Raw genomic sequence first — 25,277 nt, forward strand, 5'->3', positions numbered from 1 at the left:
AAAACTGAACGCATCCTCATGCTCCTCAAAATCTGTCTCTCTCTTCTATTTTTATTTAAGTTTAAATTAAGTCATAATTTTGTCATCTCCCAAGATGGCACCTTCAGAGTCATCTGAGTCCTCTCTGTCCCTCAGCCCTCACAGCTAATTGGCTGTAAGTCCTTCTGAATAACTTTCGTCAACATTTCTCATGTGCGTCCCTTCATTTCCACTGACAAGGCAACCAGCCTCCTTGAGGCTCCTATAATTTTTTTAGCACTTTTTATCATTATTATGATATTGCAATCGCTTCCTGACCTCACTAGCACGAAGCTATCTCCTCTCCAAACTATCCCCAATGCTGTCTGAACAGTCTTCCTAATGAACACACTCATCTATTTAAAAAACCCCCAGTGGCTTCTCATTGCTGACCAAATAAAGTACAAATTACTGCCCCTCCAATCTGAGGCCCTCTACAGCCTGAATTCTCCTTACCAATTCTAGCCCATTTCATACTACTCTATGTTCCAGCCAAAGGAGGCTGTCCCCTTCTCTGTGGCCTCTCTCATCTCTATGCTCATACCATTCCTAGAAGAGCCTTCCTCCTCCTCACCCCCACAGCCAACTGTTGAAGTCTCTGCAGCTTCTAGATCCAGCCAAGGTCACTTCCTCCATGAAGCTCTCCCTGATCCTCCCTACTCAAAGTGATCACCGCTCTTCAAGTTTTTCACCTCACTTTGGCTGGCCTGTCCCTTACCTTGTCTTACCCTCCATAGCATAGCCTATTGGAACACGTTTATTCTCCCTCCCTCCCTAGACCATAAATTCCTAGAGCACAGATTCAGGGTCTGTACAACTCTTTGCTTACAAAGTGCTTATTGAATTCAACCTAAGTGATTAACCTCTTATCAGAACTGCACAAAAAACTGAACAGCAGAGAGCATGAAACTAAAGTTTTTTTTCACTGAATTCATTTTTAAAACTTCTCTATATGAGTTTTTGATGCTTGGGACATGGCACTTAATAAACGATTGATTTAAAAATTTAAGATCACTTGTAAATGATTGAAATAGCAACAAACACAGCTATTTATAAATAAAATCAAAATGGTTTAACAAAGATACCAGAACTTATGTAATGGAGTGTTGTCCTTCCTAGCAGCCACCTGGGCAGGCTATACACTTATTATATATATATATATATATATATATATATATATATATATATATATATATATATATATATATATATATATATATATATATATATATATATATATATATATATATATATATATATATATATATATATATATATATATATATATATATATATATATATATATATATATATATATATATATATATATATATATATATATATATATATATATATATATATATATACTGTGCTGACATTACTCTAAACAATTCCTTTTGGTAAATGTCTTCAGAGCCAAATTATGAACCACATGAGAAAAAGTCTCATTGTATTCTATTTATACCCATCTGTAAAAACTAAAAACATCATTCTATAGTTTGATCATCTGCCTTTCTCATCAAATATAGCTCTGAATTTTTGTTCCTTCCAAAAACCAGTTCTACCTCTAAATGACATTTTGGCACCAGAAGGCCTGCATTCAAATCCTGGTCCTGCCCTTCACTGCCTTGTGTGGCTTTAAATCATAAAAGGAAGGGGTTGGACTAGGAAACTTGCAAGGGTATCTTGCTAGCTCGCAATCCGTGATCCTGTATGAAGCATGCTGTGAAGGCACTTCCAAAGGAAGAGGTCCCCAGTTGTTTGGAGCAATGACAATAGAATTTTTCTAAAAATACAGTTCCCAAGGTGATGACTTTCAGGGAGATAATAATCATCAGGGGAGCAGAAATTTGAGTACGTTTGGTTTTTTCCTTTTAATTATTTCTCATGTCACTCCCATAACCTCATTAGATAAACTTCAGTGGTTCCCTAGCTCCTCCAGGCTCAGTTATAAAATCCTTTCTGAAGCCCTTGACGAGTTGGCCCCCTCCAACCTCTCCATGTGCTCTATGGTCCAGTGACACTGGCCTCCCACCTCCCAACCCTAGGCTCACCCTCCTGCCTGGAACACTCTCCCTCCTCATCTCTTAACATCCCACCTTCAGCCAGAAGCCCTTCTTAGTCCTCTTTCATCTGAGAGCCTTCCTTTGGTTCATTACTTTCAGTTTATCCAGTACACAGCTCGCTTTGTATGTATCTGTTTGCACCTTGTCTCCCCTATTAGACGGTGAGCTCCTTGAGGGCAGGGACCATCTTTTGCCTCTCTTGGTATCCCCAGCATTTAGCCCAGTGCCTGACATATGATAGGTGTTTAATAAATAATTAACTTGACTTACATTATGGTCATGTCACATACATACATAAATTTATAAGAAGAAGAATTAAAGAAGTTTCTTTGTATTTTCCTGAAGTCAGAACAGAACAATTAAAGTTATCCTCTTTTTCGCTCTGGTCTTGTAATCTCTCCTTTCTACCAGTGACTAGAAGCAGCGTAACTGGAGAGGATGTTCTGAGATTTTCTAGGCCACAGGAGTTGGAAGAGACTTTACAGGCCTCTAATCCAACTTACCACCCAAGGCAGGAAACTACTACATCCCTACCCATGTTTTGTTTGTTTTTTCCAGTTACTTTTATCACTGTTCACAGGGAGTAACAGAGATAAACATACACTTCAGAAATGTTTCACATAGGGCAATTGTACTCTACCACATGCCAAAGAAACCAAACATGTGGCGGTGGACCATGGGTGGGCCTCTCAGCCTGTAGGCCAGCCATGGAGCCACGGACTAGGCAGGAGCATCCATATGTACATTAATCCCTGTCATTCTGATCTTCAACTACAACAAAATACACAGAATTACAACAAAACGTAGCTTCTCTAACCTGAGTAAGTAGTGTCTTCAACACTAAAATATTTCGTTTCTTTTCAAATGTATGTAGATTCTATTTGGTTGGGTTTTCTCTCACCAGGCCTTTAATTTCCTCAGTCCTATTGAAGCTTTTTTTTCCAGTACAGACTGGCTCCTTCTCTGCACCTCAGGCTCAGAGAGTTTTCAGCATCCCTGAGAGATTAAGTGACTTACCCAGAGTCACCCAGTTTATACAGACAATGTTTGAGCCCATGTCTTCCTGGATCCAAGGCCAGCTCTCTATTGACTGTCCTATGCTGATTATTCTGATTAATAAAACATAAATTCACTTAAAGAATTCTGAAATTCATAGTAGCTTTCTGTTTGTGTATTGTCTCAAGGGATGGATATTAATAGTCCAACTACTTTCATATGGAGATTCATGAAATTATTTTTATTTGTATATTTTGTTCAGTTGTAGTTCATTGTGTCTGACTCTTCGTAACCTCATTTGGGCTTTTCTTGGCAAAGACCCCGGAGTGGTTTGCCATTTCCTTCTCCAGCTCATTTTACAGATGAGGAACTGATGCAAACACAGTTAAGTGACTTGCCCAGGGTCACATAGCTAGTGAGTATTTGAGGCTTGAACTCATGAAGATGAGTCTTCCCGTCTCCAGGCCTGGTACTCTATCCACTGTGCCACCCAGCTACCCATTTGTACACTGATGTCACAAAAATAACACTGTATTTGAGGTCAAAAGACCTAAGTTTGCATTATAGCTCGGTCATTTCCTAGCTGTGTGATTTTTGTCATTTTACTTCACGGTTCTAGACCTTAGTTTCCTCATCTATAAAATGAGGGAGTTTGACTACATGGCGGCAAGATCGACAGTGGATAGACCATCGGACCTAGAGTGGGGAAGACCTAGGTTCACATGCAGCCTTGGATACTTACTAGCTGTGTGACCCTGGGCAAGTCACTTAACTTCCGTCTGCCTCTGTTTCCTCATCTTTAAAATAGGGATAATAATGCATTTACCTCCCAGGGCTGTTACGAGGATAAAATGAGATCATATTGGTAAAGTACTTTGCAAACTTTAAAATGCCATATAAATTCTAGCTATTATTCTAAAGCCCCTTCCAGGTTTAACAATAATAATAATAACTTTTACATAGTGCTTACTATGTGCCAGAAACTGTGCTAAATGCTTTATAATTATTACCCCATTTGATCCTCACAGCCACCCTGCAAGGCAAGTGCTATTATCATCACCATTTTACAGTGAAGGAGCTGAGGCAAGCAGAGGTGCAGTGGCCTGCCCCGGGTCACACAGCTAGTAAGTGTCTGAGGCTGGGTTTGAACCTGAGTCTTCCTGATTCTAGGCTCAGGGCTCTATCCACTTGGTCACCGAGGGGCCCAAGAGAGGCATGACTCTACAGAAATTCCGTGGAGAGGGCAAGGAGAAGTTCTGCTTACGAAATTATGTGCTTGTATTTGGAATTATTTCCATTTAATTGACCACAGTATGAAATTTAGGTATGTATTACTGTTTATTGCAGTTATTCAATAAAGTTTTATAAACAGAACCATGTAGTTTCATTGTATTTCACAATTTACAAGGTATTTTCACATCCATTATTTCATTTAATCCTTACTCACCTCTATCGGGCAGGCAGGATGGCAAGTATTCACATTTCCATATATAGATAAGAAAAGCAAGGCTCAGAGAAGTTAAATGTCCAGAGGAAGGGGCCCCTGGGCCTCGATGCCTGCCCACCATTTCACCATGAGGTGGAGGACTTCCAGGCCTTGCCATCTGCCCTTCAGCAGATGAACTTTCCTTTGTCTGGTGTTTCCCCCAATTAGACTATGATCTCCTTAGGAGCAGAGACTGTCTCATTTTTTCCTTTTGTATCCTCAACTCTCAGCACAGTGCTTAGTACATAGGAAGTACTGAGGAATTTTTTAAAAACTCCTTCATTTAAGGTTATACAACCAGTAGGGGACAGAACAAGAGACAAAACATGGGTCTTCATCCCACTCCAGGGCTTTTGGCACCACTTGTTACTTGTTTTTTAAATTAACTTTCTATTAAAGGTTATTTTAAATCAATCACTTCAATTGCTAAATCTTACAAATGGATATCAGTGTCTGGCCGTTTGTGTTTGGTGGAGTTTTCCAAAATGGAAACTATCTGGGGAATTGGTTCAGACTGGCATCCGAGCCTAAACCTTTCAAAAAAACAAAACAAAACAAAACAAAACCAAAAAAAAAAAATGAATGAACTGAAACAAAACTGGGACATCAAAACAGCATCCGAGTCAAACAAATATTTCAACTGGGTGAGCCTCTGTCCTTAACTTGGGCATGCCTTTATATTGGCTTCACAACAAATACAGAAGGACTATGTGTTATTAAACAGGTCTTCTCTTTTTGGTCCCATTCATCCCATTTCAAGCAAGTGGAAGTAATGTATGACCTGTGAGGTGGCAGAAAGCCCCTAGCTTCCCTATCCACCCCCTCCCCCAGCTCCATCATAACACTCCATCATAAGAGGTTCCCTCACTCCCTACATGCTCTACTCAAGTGAAGGACTCCAAGGTCAGCATGAGTCTGCAAAAGAGATGGAGACATGAATACGGACAGGAAAAGCTTATTTGTTCCTGAGTACAAAAGTCTAGGGATGTTCCACCTACTGAGCACCAGAAACTAGGACGAATCTTTGTAAATGTAAATACTCCCAGGAAATGGCTGCCTTCAGTCCCAATACACAAGACCATATTCTGGCTGAAGCTGCTTCTTTTTTCAGGTTGTCTGCTGTGAGTTGGTGTGATGGCCTGTACACTTTTCTGGACAGCGCCTGTCCTTTCCTCACCTGTTTTGCAAGATCCTGCAAGGCTGCCAAGTCACTGGCCTTTGAAGACTTAAGACTATTCAGTTCATTCTGTTTCATTTCTGTGTCTTTATCATATTTCTCCATCCAGTACTCTAACTTTTCTTCCAGTTTCTGTTTTGAAAAACAACAACAACAACAACAAAAAAAAAAAACAAACAGAGAAGAAAATGATTCTGAGGAAGGAAAGTAACAGAAAATTGGAAATACAGCATGAGAACAATGAAATACAAAACATTCCTGCGGTTCTTCTGCTTCAAATCTCTTGAATTTCAGTCAGTATTAGGCTAGGGTTTCCAAGGTGTTCAAAATAGCTTCAGGAAAAAAATCTTTGGTCCAAAATTTTATGGAGAAATTTGATCAAACTGTAAAAGATTTAGCTACTTTGATCAAGCTAATGATTCAAGAGAAATCCAAAGGACTCGATGCTATCCACCTCCAGAGAGAAAACTGATGATCTTTGAATGCAGAGGGAAGCATACCTTTTTTTTAAACTTTCTTAATTTTTATTGGGGTTTTTTTTACTATTTTTTTTTTTGCAGTTTAGCTAATATGGAAATATGTTTTATGTGATTTCACATGTATAAGTGATATAAAGTTGCTTGCCTTCTGAGGGGGAAGAGGAGGAGAAGAAGGGAGATAATTTGAAATTCAAAATATTTAAAATGATTGTTAAAATTTTTTACATGTAATTGGAAAATATTTAATGAAATAAAATCTATTAAGAAAAAGAAACCTGATCAATGCTGGAAATACCCCTCTTGTTCCCTACTTTAACATCAAAGTTTTAGGTCACTACTGAGAAGCTTCAACCATATGGTTCAGTCCTATTTCCTTGGGTTCAATATGTAGCAAGCGAACTACCTAAGATGAAATGTCAGAACCAGTCTGTTATATGGGGAAGGAGAGATGTTAGGACTGGGATAATCAGTACTACATCCTGTTCTTTTGAGCCAAAGGAATTGATTCTCACAAATTGGGCTATATTTGTTGATCAGAAGGTCACAGGGTGATAGAGGCCATCTCCAGTCATCCTGATTTATATCTTGCCAACGGACTCAGATGGCTCTGGGAAGAGAGAATGAGGCTGGTGACTTTGCACAGCCCTCCCTCAGTTAAATCCAGTTCACTTGCAAGTCAAGACATTACCTTCCTGAGGTTATTGGTCCTCTTCCAGAATGAAAGACAAACAAACATAGGGAGACAGACACTGTTCAATTTGCCCAATTTTCCAGAGAGATTTGAAAAAAGGAAGAAAAGGAATTAGAGAAATTATGACAAGCAGGAGACATTATGTGACAAGAAGTCTTAGAAAGGGCGATTAAAGAAAAGGGAAAGGGGCAGTTTGGTGACTCCACTGTGGACAGAGCACTGGCCCTGTACTCAGGAGGACCTGACTGAGAACACATTTGATACTTGCTAGCTAGGTGACCCTGAGTAAATCTCTTAACTACTATTGCCTTTAAAAGAAAAGGAAAAGGGAGCCTTATTTTCATAAAGCAATCAAAGGAGGACCTGGGCTAAACGTCTGGAGAAAACAATTTGATGAAATGGATCTTGAATTCTACAGCTCTCTGGGTATGAGATTCCAAAACCTAATTCCTTCAGAATGATTGCAAAATTGTGTTATGGGTCTGTAAGAATAGTATCAGTCAATTTAAAGCTTGGAATTAGCTGATAAGGAATCTAAGAAGAGTAAAATAGGGTCTGAGCTTTAAAAAAAAACTACTGAAGAAAAGATAAGGAAAGAAAAAGAATGAAAAGGAAACAAAGGGAAAGAAAAGAAAAGGATCAAGGAAGAGATAAGGCCACTCATTAGGGCAGATGGGATAACAACTGACAGAGAAGGGGCAACTGATCAGCTCGTGTTTTATTTCTGCCTTCTCTGCTAAGGATAACAAGCTTTGGGCTGAGAAGGAAAGAAGAAAAATGACTAATCCTGAGTTGAAACTTAAGATTTAAATAAGAAGACGGTAATGGAGCCCTTAGCCATCTTTGATTGCAGTTAATGGGTCCAGCAAGACTACATCAGAAGGTTACAGAAAAGACTGGCAGATGGATTACTGTTCTGCCGTTCATCTCTGAAGGATCAGAGAGATGAGGAAAGGTACCACAGGACTGGAGGAAGAGAAATGTCCCAGTTTCTACCCCCACCAAATAAAAAGAGAGACTAGAGGCTCCAAATGACAGAGCAATAAACTTAATTCCTGGCAAAATACTAGACTGTACTATTAAAGGAAAAGGAAAGAGCCAAGACGGCTTAATCAAAAACAGGTCATGAGAGGCTGACTTGATTTCCTTTCTGTGACAAGTTTACTGAATTGGGAGACCAGGAAAATGCTCTGGATACAGATTACCCCTCGATTGCAGGAAATCGCAGGAGACCAAGTCTCCTGTGACAAAGAGAAGGAGGCCAGAGGAGAGTGCAGTCATGTGGGGGTTTGTTCTGCTTGACTAGGCACATTTGTGACGAGGGTGCTGATTTGTGTTTTTTCTTTTCCAATGGAGTGCAGGATGTGGGAGAGAGTGAAAATAAGTGCTTGTTAACTGAAACAAATATGAAGAGACTATTTCACTATGGAATCCACAAGACCATAGGTTCTAGAAATAAACAATTTTGAAATTTTGAAACATGGGAAAAAGAAAGTACAGTTAGATATATTCAAAACTGTTTGCGTAGACAGAACCAAAGAACAGTCATTAATGGTTCAATGCAGCTTGAAAGGAGCCCTTTCATTAACGGACAGTGTGCTACAGCGATCTGTGTTTGGGCTTGGCTCTCTCCTACTGGCCGTTTTCTTCAGTAAGCTGAATGAGAACTTAGTTGATATGTTTATCAGATTTTCAGATGACACAAAGCTAGGAGGGATCAGTAACATTAGATCTTGACAGGATATATAATGTTTAGCCAAATTTAAAAGTCTTACAGATGAGTTCAGAAAGCTAAGTATAAGATGGGGGAGGCATGGCTAGATAGCAGTTCACATGGGGAAAAAAATTCTGGAGGTTTAAAAGATTTGGGATTATAGAAAATGAACTTGAATCTTGGCCCTATTCCCACCTGTGTGACCTTGTTGGGCATTTATCTACACTTCAGTTTTCTCATCTATAAAATGAGGAAGTTGGATTAGATGACCTTGAAGGACCTTTGTTGTTGTTACAGAGTTGTGCTTGACTCTCTGTGATCCCATTTGGGGTTTTCTTGGCAAAGATACTGGAGTGGTTGGCCATTTCCTTCTCTAGCTTATTTTACTGATGAGAAAACTGAGACCAACAGGGTTAAGTGACATGCCCAGGGTCACTCAGTTAATAAGTATCTGAGACCAGATTTGAATTTAGGAAGATGAGTCTTCCTGACTACAGGTCCACTATTCTATCCCCTGCCCCAGCTGAGAAAATCCAGAGAAGGACTTTTAAGATTTTGCTATATGAGAATCAGTTGATAAAACTGGGTATACTTTTGAAAAGAGGAGACTTATTTGGGGGAGACAGTGGGTATGTATGGATAGGGTTATCACTTTTGGAAAAGGGCTTACACCTCTTCTTGGTCCTAGAGGTCAGAACCAAAAGCAATCAGTGGGATTACAGAGAGGCAGATTGAGGATCTCTATAAGAATCATAGGATCATAGATTTAGAGATGGAGGGAACTTTCTGCAAAGTAATCTTGTCAAACTCCCTAATTTTGGTTAAGGAAATTAAGGCCCAGAGACATTCAGTGATTTGCTTCAGGGAAAACTAAATGAGCAAAAACATTGAATGAGCATCCTTGGGAGGTACTAGGCTCTCCCTCACCAGAGGCCGTCAAGCCATTTTTAGGTTATTCTTGTACAGGTACAGATTGGACTGAGGTCCCTGATAACTCTGAGATTCTGTGATTCTCTTCCTGAGAAACATCCCCCAAAACTCTTCTCAATTTCCTCTATTACTCTTCAATTTCTAGACCTGTATACTGTAGTCTTACCCACAGGTAGACAGGATTGAGCTCTATGTCAATAAACACAATTATTTGCTCTATAATTATCCAAATGAAGACTCTTGAAATGCTCCTGCTGGTTTGATCACATAAGCTTCTAGTTTCAGAAAATATTAAAAGTTCTTGCCTGGTTTGTAATTAGTATTCTTAAGGGCTAATTTAAATCATCTGAACTACCCACCTGTTGTTCTTTCTTGAGGAAGTTTTCAATTTCTAGGTGGACCCGAATCTCTTCATCAATTTTAAATCTCAGTTTCTGTGAATAGTACAGACAGGGAGATGTCTGAGTTTTCACTGGCAAATTACAAGCTTTAGGTGGGAAAAGGAGGGGGATGGGTATGAAGTGGTGATATATGTAAACTTCTCATCTTTCAGTTACATAATCCCAAGGACTCACCAATAGGTAGCGTAATGGCTCTTAAGAAAAAACAGGACGGTAGCTTTGTTGACATGGAAGGAAAAAAGTAGGAGTAGAAAAGCTATGTCAATTTGTGTGTATACGATACCAGTCTGGATCAAACAGAGAGGGGGTTAAAGCTTTGATAACAGCCTGCAAGCTACAGAAGTAAATGTGAAAGTCTAGCAAAAAGGGATAAGCCTATCATCTTGGAAAACCAAACATCAAGTAAGCAGTAATACCTAATTTAGGATACCTACAACTACATTTCACTCTCTTCATAGGGGTCACATTCTGATACTACAGATTTTCAAATGAAATTAATCTAATCCCAGCTAATCACTGTCCTCTCTTCAACACTGTGGTCCTTCCCTTTCATTATTTCTGTCCATGGTTTATGACTGGACTTTCATGACTCTGGAAGAGAGAGTGAGACTGATGACTTTATGCAACTCTGCCTCACTTAAATCCAATCCAAGAGAAAGTGAAGACATCACCCATGATGTCACTGGTCCTCTTCAAAATGAAAGACAAAAACTACTTCCATCTTGAGTTCCTGTCCATGCAAAAGCAGAAGGGCAGAGCCCTGTATCAGTAACCCCCCGGGCATACACAGGAGAGCCTGCTGCATAGGTTCTTAGATCTGCTTTTCTAAAAGGAAAGCAACTTTTGAGGGGTCAACAATCTACTTTAATTCCATTTACCAACAGAGAATATACAAGCAGAGAAATAAAGACCAACAGACAGGGCTTCCAACTGTCTGACCATAAGCAATACATACATCAGAGATCAACAGACAGATCCAGCTGACCATTACATACATACATAGTTACCAGAGAGACAAGTACCAACATTTGGGTTTTCAAAGCCAATAACTTCTTAACGGCTACCCAGAGTCTCATCTGGCACATGAACCTTCTTCCAAAGAGCAAGCCCCAAAGAAAAACCTCACCTCAGAGTATACATACATTTTTCAGAGCTGGAGGGCATGACCCTAGTGACCCAGTGCCTCATTAGAAAACAAAAGGTGGGGGCCTTCCTACAAAACAAGTCTCCCTTAATAAAGATTCCCTTAATGGGCTTCACCTGAGGTCTATTAATGGGTGGGAAAGATCTTTGACCCTTCCTGCCACCCACCATTAACCTTACAAGCCCAACTTGGCAGAGTTCACAGAAGTTACAAGAATTCCGTTGTGGGTGGGTTTTTTTTAAGGCCGTAAGGGTTAAGTGACTTGCCTAAGGTCACACAACTGGTACATGTCTGAGGCCAAATTTGAACTTGAGTCCTCCTGACTCCAGTGCCAGGGCTCAATCCATTGCACCACCTACCTGATCCTTGTCTGGGTGTTCTAAGAATCAATACAAATGTAGTCGTGGAGTGCCCTGCTCTGTCCTCATTCCTTTATAAGGAGTCAAAGGCATGGTTTTATAAAAGAAGGTTAAAGTGACTAAACATAACCACCTTCCAGTGTCCTTAGAGAAGAGCAGGAGATTTGGCTCTAGTCCACCAGTGTACAACCCAAAGCCTCCTTCCGTCTTCAGGTATATGAGGTGCTGAAGGGAAAGATGATGGTGTCCAACAGCACAACAGCCTTCCACTTGCTTGTGGGCTGAGTCAAGGCAGCTAGGTGGTGCAGTGGAGAGAGCACCAGTGCAGGAGTCAGGAGGACCTGAGTTCAAATCTCACCTCAGACACCTGACACTCACTAGCTGTGTCACCTTGGGCAAGTCACTTAACCCCAACTGCCTCATCCTGGGTCATCTCCAGTCATCCTGATGAATATCTGGTCACTGGATTCAGATGGCTCTGGAGGAGAAGTGAGGCTGGTGACCTGCACAGCCCTCCCTCACTCAAAAAATAAAGTCAAGTACAAGTCATGTCATTATTTCCCTGATGGCATGGTCTTCTTCAGCAACGAAGGATGAACACACACAGAGCTCAGGGCTGAGTCAATGAGTGAGTGGCTGCTTAACTTGCAATTGCCTCATGCAGACATGCAACTTACTTCAATCTCATCCAGCAAGGCCTCTTCATTTTTGTTGCATTTTTTCTGGGTCTGGGCAATCTGCAGGTCAGTGTTTTTCTTCACATATCGGCTCTCCATATTAGTCTTTGCCTTCAACTCTTGCAGCTGGTCTTTGAGATTTGCAATATATTCATTCCGACCCTGAAGGAGAGAGAGGATTTTTAGTTGGGAAATACTTTCTTTGACAGATCAACAGAAGCTGTATCAAAGGATCTGTAATTTTCTCTATCTTTTTTAGCTTTGAATCCCCAGTTAAATCGATCTTTTTCTCTTGTTTTGGTACGGTCCCCACTCCACGGCCTCCTTCCAACTGAATTTTTGTAAGAGCACTCAAGACTAACAAACACTGTAATAAAGGAAATGTTTAAAATAAAGAAAGGTAAACATACTTGCACTGTGCTCAGGGGGAAAGATATAAAGTTTCCATGAGGGAACCTGAAAGGGAATGAAGACACAAGATTACCAGCTTAAGATCCATACTTGGAGGTGGAGGGCAAAAAGAGGAGGCAGACTTTCCAGCAACACAACATTTGTCCTGCCAATCGTCATGCCTGAGAAGCTTGGACAGCTTTGTTCCTAGACTCTGATTCCTTTCTTTGTGATGGCTGCCTTCAGTTCTCCTAGGTCCATGAGGCTCCTTATGGTTTCCCCTTCCTCAGTTTTGTGCATTAATTACATCTGTATATATCATCAAGCTCTAGATTTTTCTTTGAACCCAATTTCCTCCTGGACTGACTCAACTGACTTTGAAAATTCATCAGACTGAGGGAGCAGAGGAGGGAAGGAGAGGGTGGGTAATGACTGTTCTTCTTGTGGCAGCATTTTCTTTCTAATTAACTCAGGAGAACTGTTTGCACATCCCAAAGCAGGGCTGGGAAACCTGCAGCCTCAAGACCACATGTGGCCCTCCAGGTCCTCAAGTTTGAATCTTTGACTGGAATCCAAACTTCCCAGAACAAAATTCCCTTAATAAAATGCTTTGTTCTATAAAACTTGGACTCAGTCAAAAGGCCACACCCAAGGACCTAGAAGGCCACATGTGACCTCCAAGGCTGCAGCTTCCCCATCCCTGTTCTAAAGCAATCACCTGCAGTAGCCACATTTTTACTATTACTTTAATATATCATTATTGGCTCTTTTTCTAAGATTATGTCCTTTTTTTTAAGGAATAACTCTTTATATTATTTTTTTTTAAATATCTTAATCATCTTTTGTCAATTTTCTAGGTTGAGGTAAAACTTCAGAGTTGATTTGATTCATATTTCTCCTATCATTAATGATTTTAAGCAATTTACTTACTGAGAATTAATAAGTTAATAACTTACTTATTGGGAAGTTTGTTAATATCTTTTAATCATTTATCTTTTGGAAAATGGCTTTTAGTATTATTTGGTTGGGTTCTTGAGACATCTTGGATGTCAGATAGTTATTGTTTTAATAACGTGAGAAACTGACTGCTTCTTGGAAAAAAAAACAAATATGCTATGGAGAGAGAATTTTGAAAATAACTGTTTAGAAATGTTTTACCAGCTGTAAAATGAGGGGTTGAGATTTCTGAGGTCCTTTCCAGCCCTACCTTTATGATCTTATGAAATGGTACATGATTTTATTGCCAAAAACTATGCACCTGCAAAAATGCTTATATCTATACATTTTAAAAGCTTGGAAACATAATTTCCTAACTTGTTTAGAAATATTCTGAATGAAGAATTTCCATGAGTTTTAAGCCAATTTGTTAAAGACATAAAAATTCAAGAATAATTTTTTGACATTGGGGAAGATGAAAAGTGCAGCCAAGAATATAATTTTTCTACTTGGAGATATCTTTGTGAGGTGCCTTTTTCAGCTTAGACAACCATTAAAAACCAGGTAATGAAGTAAACTTAACTTAGAATTATGCACATTAATACAATTTGTAAATAAATATATACATACAGAGATTTTGTTATTCAGTTGTTTTCAAATAGTATCTGACTCTCCAGGACCCATTGGGGTTTTCTTGGCAAAGACACTGGAATGTTATGCCATTGACTTCTCCAGCTAATTTTACAGAAGAAAAACTGAGACAAATAGGGTAAAGTGACTTGCCCAGGGTCACACAGCTAGTAAGTATCTGAGGCCAGCTTTGAACTCAGGAAGACGAATCTTTCTGACTCCAGGCTTGGCACTCTATCCACCTAGCTGCCCCAAAAGAGAGAGGGCACATGCTGCAGAATGTTTTTTAATAATAATGGGTGAATGACACTGATATAGATGACCAGAAATCTTCTCTGTCTTCTTTCTTTGGGAGTTCTCTCTGTACTTTAATTTGTTTGTCAGGTCTGTATAATAACATGGGTTGGTTTGGGTTTGGGGGTTTGGTTTTTTTGATGAATTTTTTTGTTACTTGAACTACTTAGACTTCTTAATCTTTTGGCTTCCATTTTATGTTACTGATTAAGAATACCAAGAAGGACATCAAGCTGATCACTTCTGACCTCATCAGCAGGTGTTAATTCAGCCTCTGCTATTTCCACACCTTTCCATGCCCTCACCCTCCTTCCCCTCTGATTGGAGGGCTGGAATATGAGGTACTAAACACCTCCCAAAGCTTTCCTTAGTCAGGGACAGAACCTGGACTGCAGTTCATTCCACTTTAAATCTGCAGGTCTGCTTGGTTTAAATTCCGGACAACATGATGCTCACTCCCCTAACCCTGGTGCTCTTCTCTTCCCCGCCCCCACTTCCAGGTTCCTTTTATGTGTGGCTTTCTCCCACTAGCTTGTAAACTCCTTGAGGTCAGGGACTGTGTTTCTTTTTCTTATTTGTATCCCCACAGCACAGCACAAATACCTGGCACAAAGTAGGTATTTAATAAATGTTTATTGAATTTCATATCCAATATATTTTTGCTTTCCAGATTGCATCGCACCATTTCTTCTTTGTTGTCTTTAATCACATAATGTGGTGTTTTCTACTAGCTAGATTTTGATATTATTTTCTAAGACCCTGAGGGTCTTCCCTTTCCAGTTCATTTTTTTTTCTAGAGTAGGTTAAAGAGGTCATTCTTTGCCTCATTTTTTTTTTACCTAGCCTTAACCACTGAATGGACATTACCTCAGTCAGACTGAGACCTCTTAAAAGCCTTAGTTTGAAAAGACCAAGGTCTCCCACTGCCTCCTGGGTTGTCTCCTGCTATTCTGATCTCTATCTGGCCACTGGACCCAGATGGATTAGGAGGAGAAAGTGAGGCTGGTAGCTTTGCACAGTGCTCCCTCATTTAAATCCAATTCACTTGCATGTCATGGCATCAACATCATGGTCCTCTTTGAGAACAAAAGACAAAAAACAACAATTCTTATCACGTTACTGCTCAGCTGGTATTTGACATCTGTCCTTGAGAATATTCCCAGATAGTTTCACCTTTCTTCCTATGTTTCTTACTCTGACAAAAGCCAGAGCATAGGATCATGAGTTCAGAAATCAGAACCTGAAGGAATCTCAGGAGTCATCAAGTTCAGCTCTCTCACTGATGAAAATCTGAGGTCCAGAGAGGTTGCCAAAGGTCCCACAGGTAGTGGGGGGGCCTGAATTCAAATCAAATCAAATCAAAAGTCCTATGACTCCAAACCCAACATACTTTCCGCTGTTCCATATTATTTCCCATGATGTTAAATATCAGTCCTGAGATATTTTTACACTATCAACATTGTGGGAGAATTTGTTTATTAACAATGGCTACAGCATAAACACAGAAAAAATACTAGACTCATTTGTCTAAAAAAACCCACCTAGAAATATATGAATAACCAGACCTTTCCTCACAGTAAATAGTAATATATATGTACATATACATATATATACACATATACACTACATAGGGTAAATAGCATATATAGTATGTAGTATATATCATATATAATATGTAATATGTGATAAACAGCACATATAGTGTATATATAGTATACATATACATACAGTATATGTAGGACCTTGGCCAACCTCTCTGAATATATATGTAATATACATAATGGTATATTTATTACAGTTTATGTGTCATATACATACATACATACATATATATATATATATTTGTGTGTGTGTGTGTGTGTGTGTGACAAAGTATCCAAGAAGCAGCATTATATGTAATGGAGATAAACTGGAAGTCTTTCCAACAACATTGGGTAAATCAAAGATGTCTACTATTAGTCACCATCACTATTTGACAGAGTGCTACAGTAAGACTAGAAAGGCTAGAAAAAGAGATTGAAGGAATAAGTGTGAGCAAAGAAGACACAAAATGATCACTTTTTGCACACACACACACACACACACACACGTCCATATACAGTTCAGTTCTCTCTCAGGCCATCCCTTCTCCTCTTTTCTTCACCTGGACCCCTTGACCCCTACATCAGTTCTGTGCTGTCCTCTTCTCTTGAATCCCTAGCCTTTTTAACATACTGCTCACTATGCCCATCCAAGCATCATTCTTGGATCACTCCCACTATTTGCCACTTTTGCTTCTAGAACATGCTATTGAACAAAGATGATGTAAATACGGAACCATTCTACTTTGTTCACTGCAAATTTATGCTCTACCATCTCAATTGGGCCCTCACAGCTGCTAGGCAATCCTTCTTTAATCTCCCTTATCACTTCACTCTCCACACCAATTCTTCCAAACTTTCATCTCTCCTCAAACCTCTCGTAGCTCTGCTCCCCCTACCATCAGAGGAGAACCTTGCCTCATATTTTACAGAATGACAAAACTGAATCCACCTACCATGACCTCCTCCTCCTCCCCTCTTCCTCAACTCCTATCCCTCAGATACCTTCTGCCACTTTCTCCTCCTTCACTCCTATTTCACATGATGAGGTGGCTTTACTCCTTGCCAAAGCTAACCCTGCATTCTTGCTCAAGCAACCTCATTCTAATTATTTTCTCCTTACTGTTGCCTCCAACTTATTTTCAATCTCTCCCTGTCTACTGGCTCATTTTCAATAGACTACAAACATGTCTATGTCTCCCCATCCTCACCTGATCCTTCTATCCCTATTAATTATTGTCCTATATCTCTTCTGCCCTTTGTTGCTAAACTCTTGAAAAAAGGCCATTGATAACCCATTGCCCCACTTTCTCTCCTCATGCTCTCCTCTTAACCCTTTACAGTCTGGTTTCTTATCTTTTCATTCCATTGAAAATGCTCTCTTCAAAGTTACTAATGATCTCTTAGATGCCAAATCCAATGACTTTTTCTCAATCCTCAGTCTCCCTGACAATTCTGAAGTCTTTCATACTTTTCATCACTCTTTCTTGATATTCTCTTCTCTCTCTAGGTTTTTGGGACATCAGTCTCTCTTGGTCCTCCTCCAACCTATCTGACCATTTCTTCTCTCTCTCCTTTGCTGGATTCTCTTCTAGATCACACCCTGTAGCCACAGCTGTCCCTCAGGGTTCTGTCCTGGGTCCTCTTCTCCCTCTATACTACTTCAATTGGCGATCCCATCAGCTCCCATGGATTTAATGACGATCTGTATCCTTGTGATTCCCAATGATTCTCATATCTACCTTTCCTGCCCCAAACTCTCCTGACCCCCAATCTTACATCTCCTACTGCCTTTCAGATACTGAACTGGATATCCAGTTGACATCTAAAATTAAACATGTCCAAAACTGAGCTCATTGTCTTTACCTTAAACCTTCCTCATTCCTACCTTTCCTGTTATTGCAGAGGACAGCACCATTCCCTCAGTCCTTCAGACTCATAACTGAGGAGTCCATCCTGAATTCTTTACTATCTTTCACTCCCCACATCCAAGCTGTTTCTAAGGCCTGTTGATTCTACCTTTGCAACACTTCTCCCATATGCCCCCTTCTCTCTTCCAACATTGCCACTGCTCTGCTGCAGGCACTCATCTCCTCAAACACTGATTCTCATCTGCTGGTAGATCTGAGTACTTCAGGTCTCTCCCCATTCCAATCCATCCTCCATTCAGTCACTAAAGTGATTTTTCCTAAAGTGTACATCTGACCATATCAGTCCCCTACTCAATAAACTCCAGTGGCTCCCTATCACCTCCGGGACCAAATACAAAATGCTCTGTTTGACATTCAAAACCCTTCAAAACCAAGTCCCCTCCTACCCTTCTACTCTTCTTATAACTTATTCCCCAACACATACTCTTCAGTCCTGTGATTCCAGCCTCCTGGCTGTTTCACGAACAAAATACTCCATCTTTTGGCTCCAGACATTTTTTTTTTCTTTCTTTTTTTTTTTTTATTTTGTAATGTTTAACAATCACTGCCATACAATTGCGATTTTATCCCTCCCCACCTACTCCCCACTACCCCCCTCCCTCCCCACGACTGCATACAATTCTGTATAGATTCTACATATACTTTCCTATTGAGTATATTTTCACTATAGTCATGCTATGTAGTCAGACTAAGATAAATGAAAGAAATCGTATAACAAATCAGAACATGATACACAAACACATACACATACACAAACATGATCTGCTACAATATGTGAGTGACTTCCATTTGGCTCCAGACATTTTTGTCTGGCTGGCCCCCATGCCTGGAACACTCTTCCTCCTCTGCTCCAACTACTGAATTTCCTGTTTTCCTTTAAGTCCCAACCACAATCCCATATTTCACAGGAAAGCCTTCCCCAACACTTCTTATTCTAGTACCTTCCATCTGTTAATTTTTCCTATTCAGCCTATATAAAGGTTATTTTGTAGATATTTGTTTGAATGTTTTCTCCCCCAATCGATTATAAATGACTTGACACTGGGAACTGTCTTTCTTTTCTGTATCACCAGCACTTAGCACAGTGCCTAACAAACAGCAGATACTAAATAAATGTTTATTGATTGATTGATTAATTGGAGGATGGCCTAGAATGGGGAGAAACTTGAAGAAAAAAGACCAACCATAAAGCTGTTACAATAGTCCAGACAGAAGGTCTGAACCAGGATGGTGGCAGTGCCATAAGAGAGAAGGGACATCTATAAGAGATTATGAAAGTAGAATCTGCATGACTTGACAACAAATTGGATATGTCTAGTGGAGAGAGAGAGAGAGAGAGAGAGAGAGAGAGAGAGAGAGAGACAGAGAGAGAGAGACAGAGAGAGAGAGAGAGAGACAGAGAGAGAGAGAGAGAGAGAGAGAGAGAGAGAGAGAAAGGAGTCAAGGATGACACTTAGGCTTTGAGCCTGGACGAGTGGGAGGATGGTGAAGGGGATACTCTCTACAGTAATGGAAAGTACAAAGAGAAGTCTTTAAGGGGAAAGACAAGGAGTTCAATTTTGGTCAAGTTGAGTTTAAGATGTTGATAGGACATCCAGTTTGAAATATGATGCCAGTTTAGAGCTTAGGAAAGAGGCTAGGGCTAGATAAATCTGACAATCATCCACACAGAGATGACAATGGAATCCATGGGAGTTGATGAGATCACCTAGCAAAACAGCATAGAGGGAGAAGCTAAAGGTATCTGGCATTGTTCTTAGAGAGTTCTACGACAAAGAAGTTGAAAAATGAGTAAAGAGATAAGATTTTTCCATGTCTTTCCATATCCATATTTTTCCATATCTTTCTTTTAAAACTCTATTGGAAGAATCCCACATACCTACACACAGCATTTCTTAGGAATTTCACTTTCCAAATAGGGGATTGTTTATTTGTGTAGCAAAGCAGGGTTACAAACATAAAAACAAAAGGTATCAATATGTATCTTTTAAGAATTCCTGATGGTATGCACTCCCCAGTTCCTTTCTGTTTACTAATATCCTATATCTACTTCAAAGATGAACTTGAGCAACCCTTGTCAAAAACTTCCAGTAACCAATGAGATGGCTGAAGAGAGGGAGTTGGTGATTCTAGCTGTGCAGGGTTTGGGACAAGAGAGTATCATGTGAAGTTTGGGAGAACTAAGAAACGGGTAGAAAGAGAGCAAAGACAACAGTCAAGAGGCCATATGTCCACTACACATGGATGGAGCACCAGCAACCAGAGCAGTGCCATGTTAATGAACTTTTACTCCTTGGCTGTGAAGACAAGTCACTGAGGGTGTCTTCTCTCTGACTCACTTCCCTCCATTTACCCAAGAGCCAGTTCACCACTGTTTTGCTGAGTATGATGGCAAATGCCATCAGAGGATACCACTGGAAGAGGGCGCAGCTCTGAGGAAATTTTCTTTATATTTCACAGAATACACATGCTAGGACCCCACATTCTGGCTTTGTTATCAAAGGGATCACTCAGGGCTATTTTAATGAATCCTTTATTCTATTTATGTTTCACAGTTAAACTCTCAATGAATGGCAGAAATGAACAGAACCTGTGGCTTTCTTTCTGGCTTCCCATCAGATCATGGGCCAGTCTTTCCTTTCTTTTGGTTGCAATCACAGATGAATAGCTCCCTTGGGAGAACCTGTCTCTGGAGGTTAATCATTTCTCTCTTCCCCTCTCCTTCACTTCTAGTTGCTAGAGGGAGAGAAAGGAAGAGGGAGGGAGAGGAGAAAAGTAGTTCCCTAGTTGACCCATGAGGGAAAGACAAGGCTGTCTGTGAGGTCTGCTTTTTGTTTTGTTTTTAACCAGGTCTCTTTCTGATAGGGAGGGACAGGAGTATAGAAGACACAAACAGCTGGGTGCTACAGTGATACCTCTGGTCAATAAGTGAATACAAATCAGTAGCATTTATATGTTAACATATGGTCACTTTATGTGCTTTATGTCTGCTCTATCAACAATCCTGTGGGAGACACAATACTATTGACATTTTACATATGAGGAAACTGAGGCTCAGAAAGGGCAGACAGCTTAGGAAGTATCTGAGTAGGAACCTAAACCTTGAGCTTCTGATTTCAAGACCAATGCTCTTTGCTCTATGCCACAGCATCCTCCCAGGGTACCCAACACAGGGCAGTGAACACGGCAGATACTTCATCCACACTTTTTGGCTCTACGTGAGGCTATTGATTGCTGTTTGTGCCATAAGATAATGTCAATAACCCCAAAACAAGCTATTTTTTAGTTGAATCTAGTTTTTTAGAATAATAACATGAAGATCAAAAGTTTGAGAGTTGAAACTCCTTAGAAGAGTTTCTGTAATGTGGAAAATATAAAGTTTTGCACTCTGCTGAGAATTTAAAGGGTCATTTAAAGGAGCATTTAAAAGGCTGGGTCAGGTGCTAGACAGAGCCAAATCAAAGGCATCTGTTTTGAGGGTTGTTGCCATGTGCCTTTAATTATCTCAAGTTCCTTCCTGTTTGGTTACTGTTGCAGGCAGCCTTATTTTATGATCCTCGGCAGTGAGATTACTGAGACTGGGGGAAGGACCTGAAATACTGAGAGGCTGGTGAAGTAAAAATCAAAATACCACCAAAGCACACAGAGAGGGGTCCAAGGAATTGTAATGCCATCTGCCCTTTTTTAATCTGCTCATGGCCTACACAAAAGAACCAGCCTAAAAGTATTGGGTTATACAGGCCAATGAGGTTGTGTTGTGTAGCTAAGTTTCCTTTCAAAAGGAATTCTCAGAAGTCAGAGGGACAGGCTGACTCCAAAACGTTCTGCTCTGCCCACTAACCCTGGTTTTCCAGAGTGTCTGGAGAGCTGGCCCAGGGCCTTGGAATGATACAGCTCTTGTGTGGGTTTTCACATCAAGCCAAGTTTTATTTCCAAATCCCAAGATTGCCTTATAGCTTAGGTTGTTGTTTGGCTGTTCAGAATGGAGGTATTTAGTCATGGAAAGAGACAGCTGACTGATGGCAAGGACTGCAATGGGAGCCAAAGACTTCCTAATGATAGTGTTTATCTTACAGTTGGAGGAGGAGGAGGATGCTGGTTGCTGGGCAATGAGGAAACTCTAAGCTGTGGGAAGAACAGAAATTTGTTACTGTCCTATTTCACTTTAGGTTACTTTTGTGACTGGCTGAAAAAAGAAAAAAGAAAATTAGTATGGGATGGGTTAGGTGAAACCTTTCCTAAGAAAGAAACAATAGAATATTGTTTTGAGGTAAACTGGCACCTCTGTTATATTTGTATGTATCTGCCTATCTTGTCTGCCTGTGATTAAGGATAGGGACTGATCCTGTGGCTTTCTATGAATTGTCTCTAAATTCATCTAAGTCCATTATTTACATGGTCTAAGAGATATATGTTCAATGAAGTCAGGCCCTTTGAACCTCAGGCACTAAATGAGGACTTACCCACTTCCTTATCACCATGAAAAATCCCCACTAACCTGCCTACTGCCAACATTGTCACCAACTATGTGCCTTTCTCCTCATCTCCTAGAGTCAATTCATTCCTCAAGAGGCCTGTACAAGATGGAAGGAATTACACTTACCTCTTCACTGTATCCCATGCCAGCAGCACAGGTGTTCCTAGGCTAGAGTAAAGGAAGGTACAAGAAAAACCAAGGCAGGAAGAAAAAAAAAAGAAATTGAAAAGAAGGGAAGATAATTAGGAGGAAGGAAGAAGAAAATGTGGGCACCTAGGGGAATATAAGAAGATGAAGAAAAAGTCAGTTAACTAGCAATTATTCAGCACTTACTATATGCCAGGCACTGTGCCAAGCACTGGAGGTACAAAGAAAGACAAAAACCACAGTCCCTGACCTCAAGAAGTTCACATTCTAATGGGAGAGACATGCAAAAAAACAATGTACATGCAAGATATATACATTATCAATGTAAGGTAATCTCAGAGGGAAAACACTGGCATTAAAGAGAACTAGGAAAAGCCTTTTGCAAAAGGCAGGATTTGAGCTGAGACTTGAAGGACAGCCAGGAGGCAAAGGTGAGGAGGGAGAGCATGGATGCAGCCAGTGCACATGGCGAATCAGATTTGAGCAACTACAAGTAGGTCAGTGTAGCTGGATAATGGAATATGTGGAAAGGAATAAAGTTGTGAAGGCTGTGAAGGGCTTTAAATGCTTGAAGATTTTATATTTGATCCTAGAGATAAAAGGGAATCACTGGAGATTATTGAGTAGGGGGAGCCACATGGTCAGACAATAGAAAAATCACTTTGGTGGCTGAGTGGAGGTTGGATCAGTGGGTAGCAATGAAACAGGGAGATTAACCAGAAGATTACTGTAATTATTCAAGTGTGAGGTAATGAGGGCCTATATCAGAGGAGCAGCAGCATTAGAAGAGAGAAGGGACACATACAAGACATGTTATGAAGCTAAAAATTACAAGACTTGTCTCTCCCCCCTACCCTGAAAGAGGGGACTATCTCACTTTTTCTACTGAAATATTCAGCACTTAACATGATGTTCTGACACAGGAAACAATTAATAAATGCTTTTTTGTTCATTCATCTTTGCTTCAAGATGAGGGTGGGTGCTCAGTACATAGAGTGGGAAAGAACATATTCAGCAATAAATGTGATGTAAAAGAAAACAGCATCAATAAAACTTTGTTAAAAAAAAGAGAATATAAAATAATGTGAAAGTGGGGCTGGGGAAGGGGAGAAGAAACAAAGGAGCCGCAGTTTTGGCTCCTTAGTGAAAGGTACTTGACTTTATCATTATATATTAGTTTACTCTTGAGGAAAGTGGCCTCAGATGGGCTTCAATTAGTTCAAGGAACCTTGAGAACACAGGCACCAGATACCTTCTAGTTCAGGCTAGAAACCACAAGCATTAAGCATGCAGCCCCAAAAGACAGTCAGATAAATTGCACCAACCCCCTTCCCAAAAGCCCTGCCATTGTTAACTCTTCTCATACTAGATTCAAAAAAAGAAGAAAAGGTTAAGGGTATGCATGTATGAATATATACTTATATATACATACATATATTTAAGCATATGCATTCTGAAAAATTATTTAATATTTAAAACATTAAAAACACTTTCTTCCTCTCACCCTTCCTTTCTCTCTTCCTACATCTGTCTCTGAATCTATTTCTCTCTGTCTCTCTCTCTTTCTCCCTTCCCCCTATCTTTTCTCTACCCCCCTCTTCCACTGAAAGAAAAAGCCATATGGATCAATAGTTATTGATGTCCTTGATTGCTTTTCGAGGAATAAAGATAATGTCCATGAGGTTTTGTTTTTGCTCTATGATGTATTTCAAGCATTTGGTATGTCTCTTTCAGACAGCTGGAAGACTGCTTTCTCATTCTCAGTGCCCTCAAAATTATGCATGCTCCAGTATGGACCAGTTGGTCCAGCTGCTCTTTCCATCTCTGTCTTCTTAAATGTCATTTCTAGCACTCCACACATTGGGACCGATAAGTTAAAAAGTCCAAAGATGTCGTTAATGTAGAAAATAGATCGATCAAGAAATGTTGAAGTCACTTTCTCATCTTTTGTATATTTGTTGACTTCCTTTCATTTTCAATCTTGTATGTACTTGGGACAATCTTATATGATCCTGGGAAGACTGGGCCTCATGCCATACTTTCTACAAACCCATTTTTCCTTTTATCAATTCTTAATGTTTTATGAGGTCAAATCGCTCATAGACTTCCACCTTTCTTTATAAAATGTTTTAATTACTTGCTATATCATTTTCTCATCTTCATCATTTCTTCTAATTCAGCATTGATTTTTTACCTTTGTTCTAACGAGTCAATTGTCTGACTATACCTAGGCAGCTGATTAAAAAATGACTCCCAATCAGTAACCAGTCACATCCTGTTCCCTAAAATATACTCAGTTTTATTCTTAGTGATGTTATGCCATTCTTCCTAAGTCCAGCAGCACCTTCTGACTTAATCTCAAATATAATATTCATGATATATAGGCATGCTATCCACAATCTGTTGGTTTCTCTCTTTTCTTGATCCTGAGACATATTTTTCATAATAATTTTCACTGTCCTCATAAATGCCCATCTTTGCATTTGTCACAAATTGTTACAGTATATATTGATTTAATTTGAAGGGTCTTGTCAAATTCTTTATAGAATTCCTCCATTATCTTATCTTCTACAATGTATACTGATGTATAACCCACAATTATCTTCATGAAGGTCTTTTTTGCATATGATCATTCTAAGTACTAAAATATAAGTTGACTAAATAGGTCATAAAATGGTGTTTCTGGTTGCATTCGTACATGCCATGGCTAAATAAAGTGTACTTCTAATGATCCAGCTAGGCCCCCTGGAAGAA

The 25,277-nt window shown here is 39.8% G+C and overlaps 1 protein-coding gene across 2 annotated transcripts in view; it reads right to left on the bottom strand.

The window, feature by feature from the left end:
• IQCG (IQ motif containing G) overlaps positions 1–25,277 on the bottom strand; it is a 76,164-nt gene that overhangs the window by 5,625 nt on the left and 45,262 nt on the right. For both annotated transcript variants that reach the window (XM_072613727.1, XM_072613728.1), the window contains exons 7-9: positions 12,139–12,300; positions 9,917–9,991; positions 5,744–5,875 (exon numbers count right to left, since the gene is read on the bottom strand). In XM_072613727.1, coding sequence (XP_072469828.1) covers positions 5,744–5,875; positions 9,917–9,991; positions 12,139–12,300 — 369 coding nt within the window. The remainder of the gene's footprint in view (positions 1–5,743; positions 5,876–9,916; positions 9,992–12,138; positions 12,301–25,277) is intronic.

The sequence above is a fragment of the Notamacropus eugenii genome, chromosome 5 (genome assembly GCF_028372415.1).
Source record: "Notamacropus eugenii isolate mMacEug1 chromosome 5, mMacEug1.pri_v2, whole genome shotgun sequence".
NCBI classification, from domain to species: Eukaryota; Metazoa; Chordata; class Mammalia; order Diprotodontia; family Macropodidae; genus Notamacropus; species Notamacropus eugenii.